The sequence below is a fragment of the Spinacia oleracea genome, chromosome 2, assembly GCF_020520425.1.
Source record: "Spinacia oleracea cultivar Varoflay chromosome 2, BTI_SOV_V1, whole genome shotgun sequence".
NCBI classification, from domain to species: domain Eukaryota; kingdom Viridiplantae; phylum Streptophyta; class Magnoliopsida; order Caryophyllales; family Amaranthaceae; genus Spinacia; species Spinacia oleracea.
The window spans coordinates 109,870,719-109,883,147 of NC_079488.1; the positions used below are offsets into that span (position 1 = coordinate 109,870,719).

Consider the following 12,429-nt stretch of genomic DNA (forward strand, 5'->3'; position numbering starts at 1 on the left):
ATACACAATTACACACTTGACATTTCCTTTATCACTCGTGTCCTTTCACGAGTCCCATTTTCGACGTAATTGTCTGTAACACATCAGTTTACTACGGAGTATCACAGACTGTATGCAAAATAGAAAGAAAACGGCGCACGGAACTCAGACCCGCCTCCCATAGTCCCATCAGTCCATCACAAAGAAGAAACAGATTCATAACGCAAATGTTGATGGTAAAGGCTAATCAATAATCACCCCACAAAGTGATGAAAAACAGAACTTGCTCCTTTTTGAGTCAGCCTCAATTTAGGTATCATGTCAAAAGTCCTATAGACTGTACTGATGTTATAAGTGGATATCAATTTATCAAGTTGACAGCTGAAATCCTCTAATCTTTTGTCCGTAACATAGGTTTTAAGATGTCATAAAATAATGGAATAGACTGGCTGATCCCTAGTCTGGTGGAGAGTCTGTAACAAGTTTGAGGGCAGTTTGAAATCCAAGACTCCGTAAATTTAGTACTCCCTCCGTTCCTCCGTTCCTATTTAAGTGTCCAATTTCCAAAAATAACATTCCCTTATAAGTGTCCACTTTTCATTTTTTGACTACATTTTTCCACTTTTCCGTACACTTTTCTCACGTTTCCATACCACTTTTCTCACGTTTTCGTAAATCATGATTGCTTTTTCTTACACATTCTACACTTTCCCACTTTTTCATCCCACATCCACTTTTTTTGTACTTTATCAATAAACAATTATCTACTTTATCCTTTCCCCAAAAAAAACAATCTCAATCATTGTTTTTCTTACACACTTTTCATTTTCCTTAATGACCGTTAATTCCTCCCAAAGTGAACACTTAAATAGGAACGGATGGAGTAGAAAAATAAGGTGACATAGTCTGGTGTTTGAAGTTGAGTATGAGGATAAACTTACCCTAACACCATCAATCCAGATTTTTCATACAAAATCACACATAAATCTATCAACATAAATCCGTTATCGTATTTTATTGTCGCATATCAAATAAACCGTTGTTAAAATCACACAAATCAAGCCACAAAGAATATCCCCCCTCCCCACCACCCAATCCCCCACCTCAATAGATATGCCCCTCCGCCCGCCGTCATCTCTCTTGATGGACACTTGCATCAAACGGACGGAGGGGACCGCACAGCCGCTTTCGCCCCATGACGTAATCATGGCAACTAGTTAAGGCTGCCAAACAACAAGTTAGGGGACCCCTTCAATACAAATCTCTTATCTCCCAAGCAATGTAGTTATCACAAAATACAACTAAAAATTTCACACAAATTATGGACCACAATCAAGAGTCAAAAGTCAACGTTTTCAGGTCCTTCAAAGTTCTAACAAAGAACAACAACAAATTAAAGTCAGTTTCTTCTTCCCTCTACCTTAAAAAACAACAATGCAAAAGTAGTTCCTACAAGATTTTATAACATAACAGATAGAGACCGCCGTATTTACAAGAGGATAACGATATTGATCATCGAGACTTTGAACAAATCTCTCTCAATGAGCTGTTGTACTCGCAGTGCGGTGAGAATGGATACCGCAAGCACAACGTACGGACGTCAAATTAAGACAACCGCTTTTTATAAGGGAATGACGCCCGGGACAAGTGTGAAGGGCCGGGGAGGAATCACATACCGCCTGAACAGCCGAGGGAGTGAGAGCAGTACACTGACTTATGTTGAGGTTTACAAGACCGTTGTCTTCGTTTCTGCTTTTGATGGAATGCCACACACCGTGTTTGTTTCTGACACGGCTCTGGGCTAGTGAGTACATTGCTCGGTCTGTTATGTTCTGGCAGTAGTAGAGGCCGAGAGATCGAAGGAGGGGGCATCCGTTTGCTAGCGCAATCACACTCTCATCTGCAAACATGTTAGTAACAGGATCAGATCTTTGTCATGCTAAATTAAATCAAATTCAGATACAAGAACTGGTAACTCAGGCTCAAACTGGGTTTAATCACATTTACGCAACACGAGCTCTTAGATGTTAAAGACTGGCTTTAAACGTAGTTAGATGACAGATTCAGGCTGTAATCAGGTCATGTTATTGTAATATTGTCTGTTAAACTACAACCAATCAACCATAATTGTTAGCAATCAGGCAAGGTATGTGTTTAGGATGTGACAGTAACTAGAGAAGTTTAGAAATGAAGAACCCATAACTATCCGATACACTCAGTAATATGCACACGTTGCCACCATCGGTTAGCACGGAGATTAAGAATAGTTGTAAACAGAAGTAAGGGAGACTTGGTATGGCTGAGAAAAAGGTAAGAATAGTTCATGCTCTGTTTGGTTTGGTGTAAAACATTTTCAAGGAAAACAATTTTCCCCTTTTCAATCATTTTTGTTTGGTTTGACAAGGATAGGAACAAAAAAATCCATAACTCCCTCAAAGGTGAAAAAAGTTTTTCCTTTTGAAAAGAAGGAATCCACTTTTCCACTTTCCTTCTTCCTTCTTCCTTCTTCCTTCTTCCTTCTTCCTTCTTCCTTCTTCCTTCTTCCTTCTTCCTTCTTCCTTCTCTCATCTTCTCCTATTTTCTTTTTTCTATTAAAACTAGTTTGGAATTGTAGTTTTCCTTTGAACATGTTTTCTATGAAAACGTTTTACACCAAACCAACAAAACCTTAATTTCATTTGGGACTTTCCAAAATGTAAAGAGTTAAAATTTTCTTGAGCCAGAAGTAGTACCTGTTATAAGTACACAACCACACAAATCGAGGGCTCGAAGATTGGGGCAGCCATATGCAAGACTTGTCACTCCCAAATCCCCAACATTTTCACACCATCCCAGGTTAAGAGTCTCCAGCTCCTTGCAGTTGTACGCAATGGACTACATACCAGAAAAATAAATATATAGTTAAACAAGGAACATAACCTTATTTCCACTTATTTCAGAAAAAGTAAGTACCGATAAATTCATATGAGATAAGTTCAGGAAACATAAGGGTTGGACAAGTATAATTTATAACTAAAACAAATTTTGATAAGTTTTAATAAGTTCGGATAAGTTCAGATAAGTTTAGAATAAAAAGCAACGTTAGATAAGATAAGGATACATGAAACTTTAGGAGCAAAATGTACCTGCAGAGCCTTGTCAGTTGCAGTCATCACACACCCACAAAGATTTATCGACTTCAACTTTTTGCAAAAGCTACTCAAATAAGCAAGTGCAACATCACTGAAAGCTGAACACCCGCTGATATTCAGCTTTGTCAGATTCGGGCAACCATGAGCCAATGCATAGAGAGAACGATCAGTTAGTTTGAAGCTTTTGCTCAAGTCAAGCTCCTGTAAGTCATGGCAGAAGTTTGATATAGCCTCCACAGCAATATCTTCAAGCTGTGCTTTATCTTGGCGAAGTATCAAAGTCCGCAAATTTGTACATTTTGGAATAAGCGAAAGGACTAGGTTGTTCATGTCGCTCTTGCACCTACACAAAGATTTAGAGAAAATCTTAGCAACAAAGACAAATCACTCTGCAACTTAGTGTACTACACCTCCAAATTTGCATCAGTTAGCAGCCAAATAAACACACGAACTGAAAGACAGACGCAGCTGGCTACAATTAGCATGAATAATTTGCATATAAATCCAAAATACCTAGAAAACGATGCTCTTGGAATCAGAAATAATTAGTAGAAATATTCTACTCGGCCTATTTTGTCTGAACTTATCTAAGTCAAACAGAACAGAGTCGTTGCTTCCAAGGTAAAAACCTTCAGATAGATTGTAAAACAATTCGAATTCATAAAAAACAGACGAATCAATCAAACCATCAAATGCAACATAAAGCTTTGAATTTCTCGCACTGTAAATTAAACTAAACAAGATCTTTCTAGAGATAACATGGGGTTCACTTGATGCACACATTGGTTTGCTTCATTATTATACAAACTAGGCAGTGCTACATTAGGCTAATTAGGCTAGAATCATAACCACATTGAAAGAAAAAGTCAAAAATAAAAGTGATATTTTTCAACAGAATAGCAGACCAAATTAGGTTGAAGTATTCAACATGAGTCAATGTGCAAGATATAGGAATCTAACCCCGAAAAAACAAGCAAAAAACAGCAGAATAACACAACTAATTAAAGAACAGAGATTATACCATGAGAGGCAGAGATGTGTTAGCCCGCGGCAAATAGCTTCCCTCCATCCACTACAAACCCCAGAAGCCCTGATGATTGTCTTATCATCAACAAGCGTGACAATTCGCAGGAGCAACTCCATTGGGATATCTTTCCATTGCGCCGACATATCACCGCCCATCTCGACACCACCACCACCACTAACACCACCATCAAGACCACCACTAAACACCATCAGTTTCTTGAAGGATTCCAAGTCTTCACTCCTCAATCCACCTTTCATTGCCATTGTTTTTTTTTTTTGTTTTTTTTCACAACTTATAATAGAACCTCTCAAGGGTTTTCCTGCTTCTACCAAACAACAAGATAAAAGAAAAACAATCTTATCAGACATTAAAATATACATGAAAAATAGTATTTGTTTTTATATTAAAGACAAATAGCAAGTTTCAGAAAGCCTCAAAGACACCACATTTGTCAGCACCGTAGTAAGTTAGTAACAACTCGGATACCTAAGGATTGACTCATCAAAATACAAAATACAAAATACAAAAAAATAAAAAATAAACCTCTGTCACAGATTCCAATTCCTGAAATTCAATCCATTAGTAATCATCAAAAGCCTCCTTATAAGTTTAGACTACTCTGACGACTTCTTTGATAGAGTTATGTCATATGATATGAGATAGAAATCTATAAGACTTAGTAATCCTACTAAGTGTATTGAACATAAAGTTTGTAATATAAATAAAGTCGTATGTCCACAAATAATGTAAGATAAATCAAATAATATATTACCAAAATCTATCAAAATTATTTTGAAGCAAAATCATGCAATTTTTTCACAAACAAAGCCGTGTCGGAAACTTGGACATGTGTAGTTACAACTATCATACCGATTACCACAACAATAAGTCGTATATGTGGTGAATGAACGAAATACAATACACCCGTTGTATAAAATTCAATCCAAATTGCATAAAATTCACCCCTTTATGAAGTTGACTTTCATATGAATTTTTGCTTGCCCAATAACTAACCCTTCCATATACAATACACCCGTTTTATACAAGTTATCTCATTTCCACAAAGATCTAATTGACTCTAGATACCCCTTCCTCCCAATTTTTTTTTTTTTTGTAATCAAATTCTATGAATACCCTGAAAACAAAGCATGTTAAGTTCTAGAGTTTCCATACCAAATATCACACATTAACAAAAAAATATATAAAAAGTAACTATGTCAGCTAGCTTAGTTAGTAAAGTCAGTAGACCGGGTACATATGACCCGATTGAATTCCGTCAACATCATTGCCACCCATTTGGCCGATATGACCATGTGGTTTTTTTTACACAAAAACAAAAAACAGAGAACTAAAAAGGGGGAAAGGAAAACTGGAAAAGGGATGAAGCAGACAAGTAAGGTATAATTAATTAAAAAAATTACCCAATAAAACACACAAAATTAATCACTGTTTTATACAATTGAATCACTAAGTTAAGACATGCAGCACAAATTAAACAATTTTAGCAGACGAATTTTCACAAATGGAACCTAATTTTAAGCATATAACTTAATTACCCAGGAAAAAACCAAATAAAATGAACCTAATTCCACAAATTCAATCATAATTTCATTTTACAATAGACAGAAATGAAAATTAAAAAATGATCATCACAAGCTTAAATAAGGGTCAAACATCAGAAAATAGAAAACAGAAATTGAAAGTCAAAAAAGAGATTAAACAAAAAAAAATATCAAACCTTTGTAAGAAAGGGGAGATTTTGAGCTGATTTTTCTTTTGTGGGCACTTAAATTTGTTTTTCCAGAAGGCACAAATTGAGTTTTAATTTGTGCCTGCTTTTTCTTGCAAGAAAAAATGGGAAATATAAAGAGGCAAAAGGATAGCTGAGAAGAAATGAGTTAGATAATCAGACGGTGTATGTCATGCCACGTGGGTGGCGTGGATGATGAAAATGGGAAATGTGGGCCCTACTCAAAACCTTGGTTTGATCAAATTGAGGAGAATGGATTGCTATCAACGGAAAAAAAAAAAAAAAAAAAGAGGATTAGATTTAACAAAGAAGGTGATGGAAGATTCCAGGGCTCGATGACTAAAATATGCGTATAGTCGAAACCGCTTTGTATAAAAAGCCAAACAAAAAAGAAAAGTTAATTAAAGTAAAGAAAAAATGTAAATGGAACAAAGGTTTAGTTTAAGTGCGTTATTATGTGAGGTTCTTTAGCTTCTACTTGACTGTGTTTTTTGAGACATCACGAGATTTATGGGATTAGATACATGATAATATGATTTTGGTTGCTTGCTACAAACAAGGTAAAGGTGTGTCAAGTTGGATGTTTTAAGTCGGGTTTAATTAGTTATGAAAATAGGTCGGATTTAATTAAGTAAGGTTTATGTCGCGTCAATTAGGTTAGATTTAGTTAAGTACTACTCCTTCCGTATTTATTTAAGAGATACATTTGGTCGGGCACGGGTATTAAGAAAAATAATTGAATGAAATAAAATAATTAAACAAGTGGGGTTGGATAGATATTTTAATAAGTAAGCAAGTGGGGACCATGTCATTTTGGGATGAGAGGTAGGGTGGGTTTATGAAATTATTTGTTTAATAGGATGGTGGGTCATAGGGTAATTTAGATGTATTATTTAATTAGATGGTGGAGTTGATAAGTTACTAAAAATGACAAGTGTACCTCTTAAATAAATACGGCCAAAAAAGGCAAGTGTATCCTTTAAATAAATACAGAGGGAGTAGATTTTAGCCCGTGCGATGCGCGAATTCTATTAAATTGTTAGGTTAAAATAAAACTCTTGTATATACCAAGTGTCATATTTATATATTCGATTAAATTAGTTTTTGATTTTGGATTGCAATTTGTTTTAGATTTATTTTTTAATTATTACTTATTAGATTGTTTGATTTTGGATGAAATTGTATATGCGTAACATTAATAAAACTATCTACGTGACGCCTAATTATTTATCTACGTGGCACTCGACTTTTTTAATTCAAAAACAATTTCAAAATCTTATTTTTCATGGGCCGAAACCATTAAATTTCCTATGTAGCGCTCTAATATTGGATTAGTGTTTGATTTTGGATTGAATTTTATTTAAGATTAGTGTTTCATTTTGGATGAATTTTATTTTAGATTTTTTTATTTATTTATTATAGTGTTTAATTTTGGATGGAGCTGATAAACTTGATATGAATCCAATTCAAACAATATGTTTACCAAGTCCATTTGTAAGGGAGGAAGATAGGAGAGAGAGTGAGGTGTGAATGAATTATCTCTATTTCGTAAGAAAATTCTCGAGATGGCGTTAATGAGTCTATATATTTCAGTATTATCTCTGTTTCATAAATATCTTTACGGTTACTAAATGAAAAAGTTAGTTTAATATAGTAAAATATGAAAAAAAAGTGAGAGGAATGTGTAAATAGATAAATAAAGTCCCGTTAAATATAATAAGAGATAAATTTTGAAAAAATTAATAGAATAATAAAGACCCGTTAAAACTGTCATAGTCATTAATTATAAAAACAATCACTATTTTAACTGTCGCTTAAAGTTGGAAAAAAAATCTCGTAAAAAAATAAATTTATTGCACGTACTTCAAATCTAGTATTACAATTTAATTATCGGTTTTTTCATGAAATGCCCCTGAGGTTTCACGGAATGCACCAAATACACCTGCGTGTTTCAAATCACATAATATACCCCTATTTAAACTTATTTGCACCAGATGCCCCTAGACTTAACAGATGTCTAACGCCGTTAGTATTTAGTTTGAATTAGCCCTTAATTATCCTAATTAACCCTTAATTAACCTAATTAACCCTAAATTTAACCATTTTTTTAATTATCTAATTACTTTTAATTAACTTTTTTTCCCCCTTTTTTTTCTTTTTTTCTCATCTCTGACCTCTACTCTTCTTTGTTTTATCTCTCCTCTGGCCATCCACATTATTGCACTTCCCCGACCCAACCACCACCCTGACGCCGCCTCCTCTTCCTTCTTCTTCGGTCTTCTTGTTTTTGAGAAGCCATTAATGCCCATATTTTAACAACAACCGACATCATCCCCGTTCACATCCATCCTCGAATCTCATAGAAAATGGAGTATTTAATCTTGAGTATTTCAGTAATTCAGTTGGTGAGATTCAATTGGGCACTTCCTTCCGGTGAGATTCAATTGGGAGTATTTAATCTTGAGTATTTCAATTGGTGCAATTCAATTGAGATTCACTTCCTTCTTCTTCGTTTTGCTGCAACTCCTCTAATCTCATCCATAATTCGTCTGATCTCCCATGAATTCACTCAAATATTACCAACAAAACTGACTAAATAAATCACACAATTTGATCAAAAATCAAGTATTAAAACACCACCCTTGTCAACTCCTCGCCCCCGCCGCTACTACTTCTCCGCCTCAAAATTTTTTTGTCCCCTTCATTAATACTCCGAATTGTAGAAATTGTAGAAATTGGGGTTTTAATTGGGGAGCAGTGGTGGTAATGTAATGTTGGAGGTAGGCAATCTGATCTGATATTGGGTTTGGAGGATGGAGTTGAAGGAAGAATGGAGAACAATGGAGTGTTGTTCTTGGTGAAGGGCACTGGAGAAGATGAATCATGAAAAGAGAAGGGATCGAAAGATTAGAAATAATCGAAGAAAAGAGAAAGGAAAAAAGAAAAAAGAAAATATTAGTTATATTTCATTGGAATTGATATAGGGTTAATTATATGTAGTTAATAAGGTTAATTAAGGCTGATTATCGGCTAATCACTAACGGCGTTAGTCTTCCGTTAAATCCAAGGGTATTTGGTGCATTTTTTAAAAAATAGGGGTATATTATGTAATTTGAAACACGCATGTGTATTTGGTGCAATCCGTGAAACCTCGGGGGCATTTCATGAAAAAACCGTTTAATTATTGACATGTGGGAATCTCAGCCTTCCTGGTAAATTAAGCCTGTAGGGCCGTAGGGTGTTGGACGAGTAGCTTGATTTAAAATAAAATAAACTAAAATAAACTCTAAAAAGGGAATCTAATAATAAAGAAACACTTTCTAAAGCATTTAATAATAATAAAATGGAATATATTTTTGGTACGTTTTATTTTAATAGAGAGAAAAATCATTAACAATTATCAAAGAGCCCCATAACGTTTATCTACTGAGGTATTGATTGGCCTAATTGACATAAAAACATGAAAAATATGGCATTTAATAAAATGGAAGATTGTAGTATTATTTGGTTGATAAAAATAAGAGAAGCCGCTCTTCTTAAAAAGTTACTCTTTTTACAAAATGGAGAAAGTTGCTACTTAGGTAAGTGAAACTTCCCATTAGAATTTTACTTTACATGTTCAACACAACGACATCTTCCACTTCTTAGGAATTGCCATACATATTCCTAAAAAGTTTTACTTCGTATGATCAACCAAACAACAACCCCTTAAAACATCAATACCCAACAACGTACCAGGTGAAACATACGAGTGATACAATTTTTTGACGGTTTGTGTTCAAAAAATCAATTAGCAAAATAATTGATCAAAGCCCAATTAAAGTCCTTTTCCCCTTTGCTAGTTGCTACAATAATTTTGTTAGGAAAATCCATGCAACTTGCATTCTTATAATCTTATGTGTGATATGTAACAAACAAACCTGATTGTAATTTAGTGATGGTGGTGCATAAGCTGATTGTTACAAATAGTGTTGAAAAGATATTTAAGTTATCCTTATAAATAGTAAAATATAGTATTGCACCCAAAAAAAATAAAAATGAAAATAGGCCATCTTATCGAGTCATATTATATCGACTTTGTGAGTGGTAGGGCCTGATTCGGGATATGCTCAATTCACATATCTGAACTTAATAAAACTTCATATTAAAAGACGATCGACATAGACAGGTGTTACAAGTATTCAGAAACGGATGGAGTATATGTTGCAAAATTAAAAGCAAATACAAATGGCCACGTACAATGAACAAGGTGACACGCAATTCTCTTTTCCTTTTTTAGAAAGGTTTTTAACCAGCGTTCTAAATATGGAAATTTTGCAAATTTACATCTTATCGGTTACACGTCAATGAATTTTGTTTATCTCACATTCAGCCAAAACATCAGAGGAAAAGAATATGAGCAATTATCTTGTGTATATTTATATTCCACCAATGAACCCACCATTGATACTCGTCTTCGTTCATGCACATAATTAATAATGGTTTGCTATGATTATTTTTAGTTTATTTATACAAATTCTCGTAAAAAAATGTTTGATAACATTTAGTTGACTATCAGGTCATATAACACGTCATCCTCCTCTTACCTGACTTGCACTTAGTTAACCATCTGAGCATATAATTAACACGTCACCTTCCTCCTATGTTAGATATTAGTCTTCAACTTGCGTGAGTAGGAGTATTCTCCCACATGGAAGAAAAATGATGTTTTGGTTGTCTTTAAATATGCTCATGTCCCACCTATATTGAATATGAGATGGCTTGGGTTATTGGGCCTAGTGGAGCATTGAGCTTGGTTTGCTACTAATTGGGTTAGTAATATAGCTATATATTATTAATCAAGACTTAGCGTTAATTGTTTTTGCGGTTATAAGGGCAGTTATTTGTTCATGGAGAATGGTTTAATTTGCTGGAGGTAGATTAGCTTTGAATCCCATCAGCAATATAGTGGAGGCTAATATTATGTATTTTCGTTTTTTCATAACTCAAAGTTTAGTATATAACATCCTACCCAACTAACTACTATATTGAAGATGAATTGACATACATGACAATTAAGTAAATGTTAGACGAGCTGACATAACACTGGTCATTATTTTTACATACGGAGTACTAAATTTTGGATATTTTACGCCACTAAAGCAAGAGATCGAGACAATAATTTAATCAAAAGGTCTTGCGCGCACAAGGTGTACAATAAATTTATTGTACACCAAGATAACTTTTACCCATTTTTTTTGTAACTTTAACTTAGTTTTGATTAACTTTTATAGTAGTAAAAAAAAGTTGATAGATAAACATTCAATGATTAATTTTATTACATTATTAGTGATTTTGAAAAAATAAGTTTTATTAAAATGAAAAAATTTATCACTAAAAAAATAGATAACTTTTACATATATAAGCTTAACTTTTACGCATTTTGAGTTAACTTTTACTCCGGTGTACAATATTTATTGTACAACTTATAAATAAGAATTTGTGTAATTTAATTGGGCAGCTTTCAGTATGATTGATGTTTGTGGAGTTAATCATGAATAATTGATATGATGAATTGATGAATTTAGTTAAATATAGCGTCTTAATAACTTCATGCTTCCTTTTCATTGTTAGATTGTTAGCTAGCTAGGTTAGTTAATAATAGAACACACGTAAATTATTATTATGTTCCTTTCCATCTGCTAATAATTGTACATTATAATTTGTACGTACTGTGTTAATCACTTAATCATGTACTAATTAATTCATCATGTCACCGTTCATTAATTGAAAGTACTCGAAGCTTGTTTTTTTGAGGAAGATTAGAGGTAATCAAGAGTCTAACCTAGCCTTCGCTAATTTCATTTGTTTTGGGTTGAAACGTATTTTTATTTTACTTTTTACAACATTAATTCTATTTCAAGGCAATAACAAACAATTTTAGTCGCATTTCTATATAAAAAAAAATATGTTGAGATCTTGCCACGTGAATATTACATGTGAAGGTCTCATATTGATAATAGATCAAAGAGAGAGCCCACATGTATTCACTTAATGAGGTTACGGGATTACTTCCCTTATAGCTTTAAAGTGGAACTTTCTTTATAATCTTGCAAAAGTTGACTCACTTCTCTGAGATGGGTTGATGATGGGCGCGATTTAGGCCCATATTTAACAAAGTATATAGAGGGAGGCCAGGGAGCCACCAAAGTGGTACAAAGACAAAGAACTTGATCCAAATTTGAAGTACCACATACGTAGTACTCCCTCCATTTCATTTTGATGTATCCATTTGGAATCTGGTGTGGTTTTTAAGAAATTTGGAATATTGGTTTGTATTGGTATAAGTGTAATGATTGGGTGTAAGAGAAATGATTGGGTGTAAGAGATTATAATAAATAAAGGAGTGAGAAAATAATAAAGAAATAAGGTAAGAGAGAGGAGTGATAATGATGGGTGATAAAGGAGGTGAGAGAGTGGGTATATGGGGAAGGGAAAAGAATTAAATATTATGGGTGGGAAAAATTAGGTGGGAATATGGGTAGAATCTTTAGGTATTTTGG

At 33.9% G+C, this 12,429-nt stretch overlaps 1 protein-coding gene across 2 annotated transcripts; it reads right to left on the minus strand.

Moving 5' to 3' along the window:
* Positions 1-1,311: 1,311 nt before the first annotated feature.
* On the minus strand, positions 1,312-6,033 carry LOC110782035 (F-box protein SKP2A). 2 transcript variants are annotated; one of them, XM_021986096.2, is made up of 5 exons: positions 5,876-6,033; positions 4,132-4,462; positions 3,105-3,453; positions 2,712-2,853; positions 1,312-1,879 (listed from the first exon to the last, which is right to left on the minus strand). In XM_021986096.2, exons 2-5 carry the CDS (start codon positions 4,398-4,400, stop codon positions 1,518-1,520), a joined length of 1,122 nt encoding a protein of 373 aa, XP_021841788.1. In that variant the 5' UTR covers positions 4,401-4,462; positions 5,876-6,033; the 3' UTR covers positions 1,312-1,517. The 2 variants fall into 2 exon arrangements, with proteins under 2 accessions (XP_021841788.1, XP_021841789.1); XM_021986097.2 differs by having other exon boundaries at positions 4,132-4,456; positions 5,876-6,025.
* Positions 6,034-12,429: the final 6,396 nt, after the last annotated feature.